Raw genomic sequence first — 17,138 nt, 5'->3', positions numbered from 1 at the left:
GAAACAAGGTCTCCTATTCTTGTTACGTCCTTGGTTACTGATCTATCTAAATGTAATAAAGTAGACCACAAAACACTTAAAAACACAATCACTTCATTCACTCCAACCTGTGCACTATTACTGTAATATCAATACACTGTGGAAATAGCATATTTATTCTGTCTGTGTGTATTTATTATTGTATATATTATTTATTTACTGTTTACTGCCTATTGTTTATATCACTTGTTTTATCTATTGTTTATATCACTTGTAATCCTGTAAATTTCCCCACTGCGGGACTAATAAAGGAATATAATAATATGTCCGTCTTAATTATCATAAAAAAACACTGGTAATGTGAATAATATAACCTGGCGAATGCATGTGGGGATTAAATAAAACCGGGCGGAGAATTGAACCCTGTGGAACCCCGTTTACATTCATGGATCATTTATACGTCCAATAGTTCCACACAATTCCAGTCAGTCCAGCACACTGCACTGAAGTCCAGAGGAACGTGGGGGAAAGCCTTGTTTGTATCTAATCTTATGCAAACATTGTTGTAAACCTTTAAATATGTCTTTATTAGTGCTGTGATTCGGACACAATCCAAACTAGAATGTGTCATGAAGGCCATTGGAAACTAGATCATTACTACACTGAGGGGAAACAATTCTTTTCTTCAAGGATGTTACAGCTGTAAATGAATAGGCTACACAGTCTAAAGTGGGTCTTTTTGGTTTAGGGAAATTTAGGGCTCGAGCCGTTTCTCCTGAGCGTTATCAGTTGATCTGCGTATGAACGGAAAGAAAAGAAACCGGAGAGAGAAGAAAGGAGGCAGAAGAAACAACAGGAACTGTGTTCTTATTATTCATTATTAAAGCAGCAGGGAGAAAGAACGGGGAGACAAAGAGAGAGCAGGAAGCGAGGAGGATGTTGACGGAGTAATCGGCTTTTAGAGAGTGAGTTGATGAACTGATTGTTTTTGTGTTTGATGTCAATTGTAATTGGTTTTGGCTTCAAAGCAGTATAGGCAAAGGCCCTGCCAGGGTTTACACACACACACACACACACACACACGGCTAAACCTATTTCGATGACGCAAAGAGTCCTGTAAGAGTACACAACAACACGCATAAAGGTAGCACACGGTTGCAGCACCGTGCCCAGGCTGACGGGAGGAGACACTATGTCGTGTTTAATTTTTCTTGCCAGTGATTTCCTTCTTACGTGTGAGCAGAGGAAATGAGAAACTAACAGGCTGCATCTCAGAGAGTAATAATCTGTATATGAGAGAGAAGACGGGGAAGTCAACAATGTAGAGAAGCAGCTGCTTTTGAAGACGGTTTTCTTCTCCTCATAAACTGAATTTCATCTACATGTTTTCCTGTACCAACGGGTTTTTTCAATTGGAAGCCTCTAACAAATGGTTGATCTGTTTCCTAAAGGTACATTTGCAATAAAAGATATGTTTTTAATTTCCACAGAATAATGTCTAAAACCCAATAAATCAAACATTTTACGTAGAACACTCACTTCGTTTCATATGATATGATTAATATATGAAATAATGAATGATCTTCTTCTATTGCTGACTTCTATTCAAACACAGGAAGTCTGACTATTTCCTGTTCACTTAACTCTGGACACATACTTTAACCAGAGGGAGCTGGTGATCCAATCATTATTACCATTGTAAACCGTGTCACCCTTGATTTACCTGATAAGTGAGTGTAATTTCGTGGAGCACGTCTTAAAATGGCCCAAATAAATAATAACAAATATAAACGGAAAAAAAGAAAGAAATATACAGTAAAATAACATTCATAATAATCAGAATATGTATTGTATTAGATTAAGAAATGTGATGGCTCCTCATCAGTTACTGATCTTTCTAAATGTAATACAATTAAACACATTTTTAAGGCAGCGATCGATAGTATATTGAGTACTTGGGAAGCAGAATTATAATCTTTACTATTATGAATACCTCAACTGATTGAGATTTCAAAAGAATAACATAAAGTCATTAGACTTTTTGGGGTGGATATTCATTAATTGTATTCAAGAAGACCTTCGAAACTAAGCTCAGCTAAAATATAATTACCTTCTATGAACAGAAGTGTACGCTACTCTCTGGCGCCCTAACAGACTTCCTTCATGTGGCTCTGTCAGTTTTGAGGCAATCAAGACATTACAGCAACATGTGTCACAACTTAAAAAGTGCTATTACACAACAGGGGTCATTCTGTAGCGTTAGCAGCCTGTCAGATGGGTCGCCGGATTAGGTGGTGATAGGTTCTTAAAGGATCGACTGTATTCAGGGTTTTATGCTCTGCTTGGCGCTGACCTTGGTCCTGAAATACGAGGAAGGTCGGCCTGAATGACTTCTGTTCGTTCTATTATTGAGCACCGTCTGGACAGCTTGCCCTGTTGGCAGGAGTCCTTGTTAACTCCGTCAATCTCCCACAGGATGTTGTTGACGCACTCTGGCACCCAGCTGAGTCTGAGGATTTGACGTGGGCGAACGAGGCCGAGCAAATAAAGGAAGCATGCAGGGAGAAGTGCACCAGGTGTTCTGAGCTCCAGCGAGCAGGACGCCGAAAACTAACCCCCGAGAGAGACAGACGGGAGCGCTGACCTCTCCATTCGCAGAGGCTTCCAGGAGTTCAAGGAGCGGGTCCGTCCGAGCAGCAGCCATGGAGCCCGGCGTGCAGACGGCGGTGGCAGCGGACGCTCGCTTGCAGAGGCGAGGCTGGAGGATGGCGGCGAGGCGGGGAGCCTCGTCGCAGTTTGTGGGGAGCACCATCATTGTCTTGTCCACTTACGCTGTTGCTACCCTGGCTATGAACTTTGGGAAAAACATCCAGGAACGAAGATTGAGACCGAATGGCAACTAGCAACAGCGGCCTCATCAAAGGTTCAACAATCTGAACCTCTTCTCTCAAGCAATGGCACGAGGGGCAAAAAAAAGAGCCCAAATGAACAACTCAAGCGGGTCACTTACACTCATCTCAACTCTATGCTGCGATGGATGTGAAGAAAGTCAAATCAACTACTGGCCCTTTTTTTTTTAACCAAGAAGTCAATATCATCTGGTTGTGAGTAAGTGTCTGGCATGAAATAGACCTGGCCGTAGATATTAAATAATGAATGGGCATAAATACTTTGTATGCAGTGGGGCCTTGTCACCACAGGGTGGAGAACTGGGACGTCCTCACTGGTTTTGATTTGCAACAACAAACCACAGGATCACTGGAGATTGGACTGTCCCCTAGCTCAACAAGATGTGCAATGGCAATGTTCAACACAATCCAACAGACTGGAAAGTAAAGATGAGGGATTGATATGTGATATATGAATATTTGTGTGTCCTTGGGATGTTTTTTTTTTTTTTAAAGTCTTTGTCAGAAATGTATTTTTTTTTGTATCTTTAAAAATACCTGTGTGACTGTGTGACACTGGATTGTAGATGTCATGTCATAATACTTGAATGTCTGTCAGCTGAATGTAAAGAAAAATTATCAATGTTGGATCGAAACATTGTTTTTGAATAAATGGGGAAATATATTCTCGGGTGCAGATTTCCGATTTTGAATGATTTTCTTTTTATCTCACAACCGAACTAAAGAGGTCACTGTTATACATTTTAAGATACAAAATAAATGTTTAAAGGGGAAGAGTAGTCCAGTCCATGTAGACATAGTGTGCACTAGCTAACTTCACAATTTCTGTAATAGAAAAACATAAATCTAAGTCAATGCTCCTATTTGTTCCATCTGCAAACCTCACACTATTGGTGACATTTGAAACAATTCTTCTTAGCAAAAACCCTATTATTAGCAACACCAACAATTTGGTATTTTACCAGTGACATTTCTATCAACTGAAAGGTCAATGAAGTTTACCTTCCTTTGAGGGACTAGCAGTAGTATATAAAGTATGGCTGGCTGAGATAAGATGACCGCATAGCATCGAGCTTAAGGGGCTTCCCATGTTTCCACGGAGGCCTAATGGATAATGTCATTATTTCCAATATCCTCTTAATTGGGCTTACTCATGATGAAGAAAAATAAGAAGATCCTGAAGTCTCTCTGACTTTCAGCAACATGTTCATGCAATCCACTAGCGGACCCAACTCCACTAGCGGCCCCCAACTCCAACTCCACTAGCGGCTCTCAACTCCACTAGTGGCCCCAAACTCCACTAGCGGCCCCCAACTCCACTAGTGGCCCTCAACTCCACTAGTGGCCCTCAACTCCACTCGCGGCCCCCAACTCCACTCACGGCCCCCAACTCCACTAGCGGCCCCCAACTCCACTAGCGGCCCTCAACTACACTCGCGGCCCCCAACAGCCCCCAACTCAACAACGCAACATGTTCATGCAATCCACTAGCGGACCCAACTCCACTAGCGGACCCAACTCCAACTCCACTAGCGGCTCTCAACTCAACTAGCGGCCCACAACTCCCAACTCCGCACATTACTTTTAGTTAACTAACTGTGTATCTATTACTTTTAGTTAACTAACTGCGTATCCATTACTTTTAGTTAAGTAATGTATTACTTTTAGTTAACTAACTGTGTAACCATTACTTTTAGTTAACTAACTGTGTAACCATTACTTTTAGTTAACTAATGTATTACTTTTAGTTAACTAACTGTGTATCCATTACTTTTAGTTAACTAACTGCTTATACATTACTTTTAGTTAACTAACTGTGTATCCATTACTTTTAGTTAACTAACTGCTTATACATTACTTTTAGTTAACTAACTGTGTATCCATTACTTTTAGTTAACTAATGTATTACTTTTAGTTAACTAACTGTTTATCCATTACTTTTAGTTAACTAACTGTGTAACCATTACTTTTAGTTAACTAACTGTGTAACCACTTTTAGTTAACTAACTGCTTATACATTACTTTTAGTTAACTAACTGTGTATCCATTACTTTTAGTTAACTAATGTATTACTTTTAGTTAACTAACTGTGTATCCATTACTTTTAGTTAACTAACTGCTTATACATTACTTTTAGTTAACTAACTGTGTATCCATTACTTTTAGTTAACTAATGTATTACTTTTAGTTAACTAACTGTGTATCCATTACTTTTAGTTAACTAATGTATTACTTTAGTTAACTAACTGTTTATCCATTACTTTGAGTTAACTAACTGTGTATCCATTACTTTTAGTTAACTAATGTATTACTTTAGTTAACTAACTGTTTATCCATTACTTTTAGTTAACTAATTGTGTAACCATTACTTTTAGTTAACTAACTGTGTAACCATTACTTTTAGTTAACTAACTGTGTAACCACTTTTAGTTAACTAACTGCTTATACATTACTTTTAGTTAACTAACTGTGTATCCATTACTTTTAGTTAACTAATGTATTACTTTTAGTTAACTAACTGTGTATCCATTACTTTTAGTTAACTAACTGCTTATACATTACTTTTAGTTAACTAACTGTGTATCCATTACTTTTAGTTAACTAATGTATTACTTTTAGTTAACTAACTGTGTATCCATTACTTTTAGTTAACTAATGTATTACTTTAGTTAACTAACTGTTTATCCATTACTTTGAGTTAACTAACTGTGTATCCATTACTTTTAGTTAACTAATGTATTACTTTAGTTAACTAACTGTTTATCCATTACTTTTAGTTAACTAATTGTGTAACCATTACTTTTAGTTAACTAACTGTGTATCCATTACTTTTAGTTAACTAAACCATTACTTTTAGTTAACTAACTGCGTTCTTTACTTTTAGCTAACTTTTTCATTCTCACTTGTAAGCTAGTTTTCACGCACTTTACTAAAGATCAGTATCACAGCAATTAGTGACTCAACTGACAACATTACTTTAATTTAAAAGTTAGTTGAATAACAAGTTCAGCTATCATTTACTGGAAACGGTTTTCATGTCGATAGTAATTGTAGTAAAGGAATGTCTCTCAGTTAGTGAGTCGACGAGGAGGGGTGACACTGTTTGCCAGCTTAGGCCCAAGAGCAGGCAGTGACCCAACCCTGTTAAATGAGAATGACAACAAGGGACAGAGAGTAGCGATGGGCTGCTTTGTCCTCTCTCTCTGTTCCCTGAATAGCTCTCAAACAAAGGATATCCTTATTCCTCCTCTAATTACCAGATGGAGAGCTGTTTTTCTGTCTCTCGCTCCTCTGCTCTCATCCCCAGAAATAAAGTGCTCTGCGGTGACAACCCTCGGCAGTTATGAAACAGTCTGGTGGACAACATGGCCGGCGAGGGCTTTCATGTCCTCCTTGAAGTATTCAGTATATTGAATTCCAGTTCAACCTCCGGTGAGACCATTTCATCTGCACTCAATCTGGGTGTTTATGTGATGGCCAGTCTGTCTGGTTCCTTCCTGTCCCTGCATGGTTTGGTTGCCAAAACCAATCATATCGAAGGCATGCCACCAATTGCCACGCCTTGGCTTTAGGTGGATGTATCTAGGCCACAAGACACTCTCCATCTGCTGTTCTGTGGCCAAAAGCCTTGGGAGGTCACTAGGGGAGGGAGGGAAGGAGGGAGGGAAAGAGAGAGAGAGAGAGAGAGAGCGATGAACCCAGCCAGGGATTAGGCTGCACACAGGGTCCAATGGGAGGTGAGATTAAAAGCCAGGAGCTGTAATAGACGCATGGTGGAAAAAAACACTGGCTCGCCAAACTCATGTTTCCACCCTTTGGACCACGTAGCCTATAGCACCACCATTGGACTAATGTTTACCACCAAATGTCAATTTGATTAGACCTTTTGGTAGCATTGCCGGCAAGGTCACCAGGTGGCACACGGGTGGCAAAAAACAAACAAACAAACACATGTAATCCAGAAAAGGAGGGTGACCTAAACTCTGTCTTTATGGGAACAGGAAGGGTTTTGCAACGCGCAGCAGCTTCGCTCGCAGTGTTTTGTTCCCAGAAGATGTGTGTACCCTGTCCTCAGCACATCACGCAGTATTAAATCTCAGCAATACCCTCCTGTAACCCTGTCATCTGGCAAAAGCCCTGACCTCAGAGGGTGTATATGTGGATACAGAAAGGGCGGGGGTGGGGTGTGGGGGACAGGTGTGACTCAGCACCACCTATGAATGATCCTCTCAGCATCAAGGGCAACACAGCCCTTGTGCTATAAGACAGAGAATTGGGTTGGTTTTATTATTGTTATTAGATTTATTTTGGCATCTCCATCTACAACATTCCTTGGACTAACTCTGATGGAAGGAAGGCTGTCAACAAGGAGGATTTGGTAAACATCTCATTGGGAGATTAAGAAGGAGGGAGTCTTTTCTCTGTGTGTGCTTGACAGGGAGGGAGGGGAGAGGGGGGGGAGAGAGAGAGAGAGAGGACTTTCCAGCATGGGGCAGAGGGAGGGGGTGGGCCTGGTGGAAGGGACTGAAATGTCCTTCATATAAACCGGTGACAAAGTGTCGAGCAGCGGCCCCCAGGAAGAAGAGATCACAGCCAGCACAGAGAGAGAGAGAGAGAGAGAGAGAGAGAGAGAGAAAGGAGGAGGAGACCAGAGCACCTAGCACCGCTTACAGGCGCTGGATCCACAGCAACACAGCGGAGAGACGCAGGGGAAACACTCACCGGCAGAGAAGCATAACAACAGGAGACACTACCCCGGACGGAGCATCCTTCACCACCGACAGGTAAAACAAGAACAACACAACCGATCCGGAGCTGCCATTGATGAAGCTTAGGGTGTAAATACCAGACGGAATCGATATCACAGCAACATTACGCATGCGTTAAATTAAATTAAGAATATGCTCTACAGCAGATGAAACTAAAAAATACCATTAAGTGGCCAGTGTAAACTCACAAATGAGCACCACTAGACTACAAAAAATGAATATATTGTTTTTCCCCCAACTGCGTGATTTAAAAAATGAGTCTTTTGTAAAGATGTTCCTGCAATATGTTACTTTTCATATATTCTGCACAGAGCTGTCGATACCAACATTATTTTATTATTTTCTTCTATCTTCAAGATCAGGTTAGCTGCTTCACATTTAAAACAATGCCATTGCTTTTTATTGGTACAATATTGAAAACTGCGACGAACAAACTATTCATATTTTTCTTTTTTAAAATTTATAACAACGAGTATAGGCTATAATCTATGATGTTAAAACTGGAAGGTGAGATTAAACTAATGCGCCAAGTTTCTCACATTTTCGTCCGTTTTCTTATTTTCTGCATTTCTTCAAATCAGGGCCATGTGGCCACGTCCAACAGATTTGCCTAATTCGTGTTATGTGGGCTACACACCGGCCAGCCGCTTGTCAGATTAAACAACTACGCATGTCATCCACCTCAGCGCGGTGCCTCCGTCTCCCCTAATTAGGCTCAACCTGTCTACTAGGTCACCGCATGCGGAGCCCACACGGCGCTTAACGGCCCACGCGGGATGTCTAAGTCACACACATATGCCACTGATGGTTGGAACTACGGAGCCGCGTGAGAATAGCTGTGATTAGGGATTTTTTACTCCTGACGTGTTTAATTCCACAGGAAACATCCATAATAATTCCTTCTGTCAACGTAATATATATATATATATATATATATATATATATATATATATATATATATATATATGCATCATACTGTGTGTGCATTGTTGTCTTTAATTGCTTGAGATCCAGGTGCGACTACGTTGCCTTTTGTCTGCGGCTATCCAACGTGCTGAACTCTCCCCCCTCAGACCTGTTCGTGGCTGTAGAGATGGGTGTCACCTCTCGCCCTCTGCTATTGGTTTGCGCGTATTTGGCGGCCGCGCTGATTGGCGGCGCCCGCTCGGAGGGCGTGTGTCTCCAAGACGGCAAGCACAAGGCCGCGCCAGGCCCGGAGCCGCACCTGAGCGAGTGCGGGCTGTACGCGGACAGTAAGTGTTTAAATGGTGTACAAATGTCGAGGTGACTGTGCTGACTGACGAGCTGACGGCACATGTTTCCCGGTCCTTGGTGCTCACAGATAGCTGCTGCACTGAAGAAGACATCAAGGATATCTCCCATGTGCCCTCTGATGTCAATAAGAACGAGCCATGGGACAAGTGTGGGCCCCTGAGCTCTGAGTAAGTAGATACCCCTCCTGATCCAGGCTCTTTAGATTCCACCTCATGGCACTTAAAGCAAATGTTTGAGGTCATGTCCATATATATCACACAATAAGTCGATAACGTAAAAATAATCAAGTGCGTGTATTGGGAAAAAAGCAATATTCATGTTGTAAAAATGATTGACGTGTTGTCCATACATCGTAAAAAATAAACGGGGTCATGTCCATTTTCTTTACGATAATTTGATCACGTTAAATTTATCGAGGTCATGTTTCGTATATTGTACGATAAGTTGATAACGTAATTACCATGACTGGCCTAATCTGTAGTTCACCTATAAATATATCTTCTTTCAGCTTGTTGTGTTTGGTTAATGGCTGGCAGCTTTTCTCTTGACGTCTCATCTTTTTTCACGAAAGCTTTGTATACCCTGAGCCAAACAGCTAACAGACAAAGTCAGACTAAACTAAAGTAATTAGTAAACACTGTGGGGAATTTAGCTGCCATGGTTTCTAATATTTCCCTCAGGAGTTGGTGGAGACCCAAAACAGAGCTAAAAGAAGAGTAAACAGAAGACCTACATTTGTTCGGTGGCCGGAGAAAACAACAGCAAATCAATGCTAATCTTGCTGTCTGCTAGATGTGTTAATAGGCAATGTTTATGTTTTAAATAGTTACAGTTCCCATTGCCTCAAAGAGGACAACAATCAGTTATTGCAGTTATTGTTTGAGTAGCTTCAGTGAAATAATATTTTTCTCCTCAGCGATATTAAGTGAAATATTTAAACCCACAATAGTCTTCCAACCTTGAGATTTACTGTATGTCTGAGAAATTAAAAATGCAACATGCACACGACACTCCAACAAGACACTCACACGCGCACACACAAGATATTAGACAGCATGACAATATCAATATCAAGGTTTAATTCTGTCCCCTCAGGTGTGAGGGCTTCCTGAAGCGCGTGTCGTGTTTTTACCGCTGCTCCCCCGATGCCGCGCGTTGGCCTCACCCCCACCGCCGCTCCTACATCCAGGCCGTGCCGCTCTGCCACAGCTTGTGCCGTGATTGGTGAGTCTGCCAAGTACATCTAAATACCCCCCCTCCTCCCCTATAAGGCTGTCAAGAGCGAGATTACTATCCGGCTTAGCGTACCGTGTGTCCAATGAACGGCATTCATGTGTAGTCAGGGGATTCACTTTCTGCTACACAACATGAGGAAATATTAAAATTAAAGTTGAATGTTTTTGCCATTTCAAAGAATTTACCCACCTTTCTGCAGGTTTGATGCCTGCAGGATGGACATGACGTGTGCTCGTAACTGGGCCAAAGACCCCAGGGGACAGAACTGCACAGGAACATGTGTTCAGTATCAGCAGGTAGGCTGTGATCTTGCACATCTGTGATTGGCTGCTTACATAATCTGGGGGCCTTGTGTTTTTTTTGTTGTTGTTGTTGTTGTTTCTTTACCATCAGTAGAAATCAGACATTTTGAGTGTGTTTAGCCCCACGAGCAGCACGGCATTGTGGGTGGGTTCAGTTAGCATGTTAAACTAAGATCAAGGCCTTGATCATACTGCAGCACGAACACCGCCACCATAATTCGTCCTGTCAAGCAGTTATGTAGAGCTTTCAATATAACGGCTGCTGTTACACGCTCCTTTAGCTTTATTAGGAACATAACCTGATGCATTATATGAGCAGAGTGCGGTCACGCCTTAGCTGAGGAAAGCAAAGGAGGTGTCAGAGGTTGGAAATCCCCCTCACGGACCGTGTGGAGGCATGTCATTGGAGCCATGAGCTGCAGGTAGAAGGCCAAACACTGACTGCGTGGTTGTATTCAAACGAGTGTGCGGGAAGCAAAGGGTTAACAGTGCTGTGGGCTGAAGCGTGAAAAGGTTCAGATTCGGTCCTGCTTCAGCGGCCAGAGGCCAGCTGGGTGATTTAAAAAGAGGCAGAGTGACCGAGGGGCCGGCGTGACTGACCGTCACTCGCCACATGCCATCCAACCATCATTTATTCATCCATTCATTCATGCATCCGTCCATGCATCTATCCATCCATTCATCCATCCATCCATTCATGCAACCATCCATCCATCCATCAATGCATCTATCCATCCATACATCTATCCATCATCCATTCATTCATCCATCCATCCATCCATTCACGCATCCATTCACGCATCCATCCATCCATCTATCCATCCATCCAGTCATTCATCCATCCATCCATTCATTCATCTATTCATCCATTCTTCCACTCATCCATTCATCCACTCATCCATCCATGCATCCTTCCATGTATCCAGTCATTCATTCATCCATCTATCCATGCATCTATCTGTCTATCTATCCATCCATGGCACTCCATCCATCCATCCATTCATCCATCAATTCATTCATCCATTTTGTATTGTATCTTTAGTATTTGTACCTTGTGACGTCCCCATTAACCTCAGCTTTACTTTATATTTGTGCTAACTAACAAAGTTAGCGTGTTAAACAAAGATGAACTAAAGCCTTGATCATCCATCCATCCATTTATTCCTCCACCCATCCATTTTCCCTTTTTCGTTCCTCCTTTATCTCTCTTTTTCTCTCTCCACCACAAATGAACACAAAGCCCCAGACACCAGACCTATTAGTAATGCTCTGTGGGTGATTACTGGAAATGACCGATTTGTAGTGAGAGTGAGAGAGAGAGAGAGAGAGAGAGAGAGAGATAGAGAGACTATCCTCAAAGGGTGTTGGTGCTCTTTGCATTTGTATCGGCCCATTTTCCTGTAAGGCGCCTTCTAATGTCGCTGAGAAAGGCCCTAATGAATTTAAGTAGCTCTCAAAACGAAGTGTTTTAAACAGTTCCCAAATACAAAGAAACCGCATTGAGCACATTCCACAGATCGGTCCCTCTTAGAGAGAAACAAGCCTCTCGCAACGTTTCTTTTTTTTGCAGGGGGGTTTCACAGCAGTAAAGCTTCATTCTGTTTGGCGCTTTAGTCCACCTTATACACCTCATGTCTGTGCGAACATGCACGGAAAACCTCTCGCAACTCTGAATTTAGAGATTTCTAAGCTTTACATTCAAATGGCTTAATCCACACATACACTGTGAGTGGAGAAAATCCACATGAAACGTTTTTTAAAATCCTCGACGGATTCCCAGTTCCTGGAAAATTCAACCGATAGATAGGAACAAAATGCAGGCTTCTATGTGTGTGTGTGTGTGTGTGTGTGTGTGTGTGTGTGTGTGTGTATGTGTGTTATATGCGGATGAGGATTTGTAGTAGGTGACTGCAATATGTGTCAATTTGCATAGAAACAAGCTAATGCATTTAAAGGCACACATAGGCACACACTCACACACACACACACACACACACACACACACACACACACACACACACAACCACTGCATGCGAAACATTCCTTCTGGCATTCTGTGTCTCACTCTGTCTTTGTACTCATTGGTAACATTATTTCCCAGCCAAGGTCTGATTTATCTCGGCATTAGTAACTCTCTCTGCTCCGGATTTTGTGGGAATGAGGTTACGTCTGCAAAGACTGGGGCCTTGTCCTTGCCAGGCGCTGGCACAAAAACACATCTAGAGCGGCATCTGTGGATCAGATATAGGGAATTAATTGTCTTCATCATAATACAGCTTGCAAATTACTGTGTATATATTGTGTACGTTCAGGGGACCAAAGAAATACCTAACGCATACTTTTATGTAGTCAGGGAAGAAGTACAGACAATGAAGGGGTAACAAATAAGCAACCAAGTCGTCGGGAAATTTTTGCATCCTACATTTCTTGCAAACCAGAATGTGGATGTTTTTGCATTCAATTCATCAAGTATGATGTTGAAAGTTACGCGGTATGACGGATGGAAAGGAGAGGTGGTGGATGGGTCAAGCCGACACAGGACTTTCACTCAGGTTCGTGTTCCTCGTGAAACCAAAAGTAAACATTGTAGTCACATAGCGCTGTTATGTAGCGCTGTTACGTAGCGTAGTCACATAGTGCTGTTATGTAGCGCTGTTATGTAGCGTAGTCACATAGTGCTGTTATGTAGCGCTGTTACGTAACGTAGTCACAAAGTGCTGTTATGTAGCGCTGTTACCTAGAGTAGTCACATAGTGCTGTTATGTAGCGCTGTTACGTAGCGTAGTCACATAGCGCTGTTACGTAGCGCTGTTACGTAGCTTTGTTACGTAGCGTAGTCATAGTGCTGTTATGCAGTGCTGTTATGTAGCGCAGTTACATAGCGCAGTTACATAGCATAGTCACATAGTGCTGTTATGTAGCGCTGTATAGCACTGTTATGTAGCGCTGTTGTGTAGCGTAGTCACGTAGTGCTGTGATTTAACGCTGTTATGTAGTGTTGTTACGTAGAGCTGTTAAATTTGTGATGTAATGTTATGTAAGGAAGTTTGCTAAGGTCAGTTAATTGTGGTTGTTATGGTTGTTACTTTAGGCTGTGACATTACATTGTCACGTTATTACGTTGTTATGTTGTGTCACATTCTTCTTTATTGGGATTTAAATTCACATAAAATATATTAAAACATAGATATTAAACAGAATCTATTAAATAAACACACCCAAGTTATATAATAAACTTGAAAGTGAATTTTAAATTGGATGAAAAAACAATATTCTGTTAGAACTTTAATCCATAGCTTAAAGGTTGTAGTTACACTTATATCACCTCTTACATTTTGTTTAAAAATCTGTTGAATATTGTCCTGGCTTCCATATTATAATTTGAGAAGATATTATATTTGTGTGTGGTTCAATACATCCATCACTGTCGTCATTTGTTCTCAAATCTGGATGATTTCCATTCAGCTGGTGTTACATAAACAAAACTGACCTTTTTCTAAATCTGATCTTGACCCCTGGCCAAAAGAATAATTGCAAAAGAGGATTGCCACGAGAAATAAATGTATCTTCAATCAATGTCACGGATTGAAGTCCTGTCTTTTCCTCTTTTTCCGCTTTCTTTCGTTTTCACACCAGGTGTTACATTGTATAGTTTTCGGACAAAGAAGGGCAGTATTGAATGAAATAGGGATGGGAAGGACAGGATAGAGCCCCAGGAAATGTCTATATCTCACTTATTCGATCACACCATGTCGTCTCGAGCCACTTGTGCTTGTACTGAATTAGCTTTGGCAGCAAACCACGTCAGCCTGGGGAAGGACAGAAAAATGTGTGCGTGTGTGTGTGTGCCCTGTGTATATAATGAGGTCGCTGCAATAAGACCTCAGCATCAGGTAGAGAGTGTATATGTGGTGGAGAGAAACAGCCGCCATCCTCTTTGTCCTTCGACCACGGTAAATATATTACAGCTTTTTCTTCTCTGAGCCCCCTGTGTGATTTATTCTTAATCCTCCAACCGACAGCAGGATGAAAGGAAGCAGACGTTGGGGTGGGGGTGGGAGAAGAACAGAGACAAACAAACAGTGAGGGAAGCAATGTAAAAGAAAATAAGACGCAGTTATAGATGGAACACAAAATGAGCTGTATGGCAACGCGTGGTGTGTTTTTCACGCGAACTTCACCAATTAGTTCCCCCAACTATTTTGAAGCGCCATTTACGTTAAACAGCTTAAATGTTGAATTACGATTTTTTCTTTTTTTGCTGCGTTATGCACAGTCCCTCTTTAATCCGTGCGTCTCACCGTATTAGAGAAGGGGTATAATTTGTCATGCTCCAGAAAACCATAAAGCCGATGTCAGCAGTAATTGGAGTTTTGCCGCAAAAAGTACAACTTTATAAAGACTGAGCGCTGTAATGCATTTCCTGTCAGGTGGCGTACACAAAAAGGTGCCGAAAGTGACCTTTTTCCGATTAGGTTAGATCTGTCCGTCGTTCAACCATAAGAAAGACGCCGCAGAGATGACTTCTTTTAGATACCAGTGTGAGCTTTTTCAAGGTCATCATGTCTTGCTCTCAAAGCTGGTGGAGACAAGGTGAGGCGAAGTGAGAGGGAGAGAGAGAGAGAGAGAGAGAGAGAGAGAGAGAGAGAGAGAGAGAGAGAGATGCCAACATAAGCCGTTTGCGAGAGCAGCTGCCAGGTGCCTGCAGCCCCATCTAACACCTGGCAGAGGGTGTTTGTTTTCAAGGCCGGCGCTGCCCTGAAAGGGCCACAATGAATTATTCCATTGATTGCTCACAAGCTAAGAAAGGCCATACTTCATGAATGTTGAAAAAGGTGAGATTTACTCCAAAGTTCAATACCAGTTTGGAATAAAATGTACTTAGCCCAATTTGAGCACTCATTAGCCGTTACTAAAGCGCTCTCCTGACTCTAATGATCTGTGGTACATTAGTGTCTTTCCAATTTATGCTACTTCATACTTCATACGAGGGGGATGTATTGTTCTTTTTACTCCACCATGTACAGCTATAGTTACCAATTGAATATGTAAGGGATAATGTACAACGAGCAGGTCATTTCAGAAGTGTCCGATGTGTCAGGCCTGCCTGGCCTTCCCCTACAAAATGTCAACTCAAGGAGACATGTACCAACCAGGAAGAGACTCAAAATAACCAAAAAGAACATCAAACGACCAAAAAGAGACAAAATAGACTACAAAGAGAACAAAACAACTACAAAGACATGAAGAGACCACAAAGAGACTTACAATGACTACGAGAAGGGGCAAAACAACCACAAATAGACACCGACTTAATATAAAGAGACACAAAGTACCACAAAGAGAAACAAAGCAACTACCAAGAGCCAGATGCTAAACAGCTGCAAAGAAACCAATAGACCACAAAGAGACTTGCAACAACTACGAAAAGGCAGCAAAATAACCACAGAGACATGAAATGGCTACAAAGAGAGACACAAAACTACAACTTAAAGTACAAGGCTGTACTGGGATTTGTTTGGCCTGGGAGGTCAACATGTACGACCAGGGAAGATAAAGTTATAAAAGTTATATATTGGGTAGAAATATTTATAATCTTTATTTACTATGAATATGTTGTGTGTGTGTGTGTGTGTGTGTGTGTGTGTGTGTGTGTGTGTGTGTGTAGATGTATCAGCACGGCAGGGACCTCTGCGAGAGCCTGTGGGGGGACGCCTTCATGAGCGTGGAGGATGAGCCGGAGGACGCGGGAGAGGTCGTCGAGGTCGGAGCGGAGGGCGCCGGCGGGCGCCCCTGCGGCTGCCTGACCCTCAGTCCCTCGGACAAAGACGTGATGGCTGCGCTCAGGGCCCAGCAGGACGACCCGGAGGAGCTGGACACCACCAAGGCCGGCCTGCCCCAGTACCGCGCCCCGTGCCAGACCAAGCTGCCCCCGCAGGCCAGGAGTGGCCGGAAGGGCAACACTGTGCTGCGCAAGCGCTCTGTGGTGGTGGACGACGTGGAGGGTAGCGGGAGCGGCTTGTAGAGTGGAGTGATAGGTGGCAACATATTTAGAGACCATTGTCTAGATCCTAATCTATCTCTTGAAACAGAGTTGTAGCCTCGCTCCGCTAACTAACCTTACCACACAGCTGTCATTATCGTCACATTCTACATGTAATCTCTATGGTTTAAAAAACAGTATACTTGTCTAAGATAGACTGACTAGTTTGCAACACTCTCAATAAACACTTGGTTATTTATTTCAACGACCTAAAGAGCCGGGATTTTAAAAGAAAATATCACCGATGTAGCAGCATCCTCATCTCTGCAAGGGCTCTGTCTTCAATTATACACTATTTTGAATATATCACACAATGGCTGCACAAAAGTGAGGATATTTTTTATTTAAAGAGTCAGGCATTTGATCTGCTTCGTGAGGCTCTGTAAAAAACGCATCACTGACATTCTGACATGAGGCTGTTCCAGTCCAGCGTCAGCGTCTCGTGCATGAATCAAACCAGTAACCGGAGGACTTTTCTCACGGCAGCACCGTCAACACGATGGACCCATCACCAGTACTTCCCCGAACCCTGCTTCTCTTCTCGCTCATCTAGGTGACTTTAATCTGTGCGTTAGTCAGTTGTTAAAAGCAGATCTCACTGTTGTGATGCCGTGTCTTGCATGTC

At 42.2% G+C, this 17,138-nt stretch overlaps 1 protein-coding gene across 1 annotated transcript; it reads left to right on the top strand.

Moving 5' to 3' along the window:
* Positions 1–8,750: 8,750 nt before the first annotated feature.
* rtbdn (retbindin) lies at positions 8,751–16,495 on the top strand. The gene is made up of 5 exons (XM_034539809.1): positions 8,751–8,910; positions 9,000–9,099; positions 10,028–10,156; positions 10,368–10,464; positions 16,139–16,495. The coding sequence occupies exons 1-5, from the start codon at positions 8,751–8,753 to the stop codon at positions 16,493–16,495; spliced, it is 843 nt and encodes a 280-aa protein (XP_034395700.1).
* The last annotated feature ends 643 nt before the right edge of the window (positions 16,496–17,138 follow it).

This window comes from Cyclopterus lumpus, chromosome 8 (genome assembly GCF_009769545.1).
Source record: "Cyclopterus lumpus isolate fCycLum1 chromosome 8, fCycLum1.pri, whole genome shotgun sequence".
In the NCBI taxonomy this organism is placed as follows: Eukaryota; Metazoa; Chordata; class Actinopteri; order Perciformes; family Cyclopteridae; genus Cyclopterus; species Cyclopterus lumpus.
Note: the sequence above shows the minus strand (reverse complement) of the source record. Positions and strands in the feature narration are given on the sequence as shown.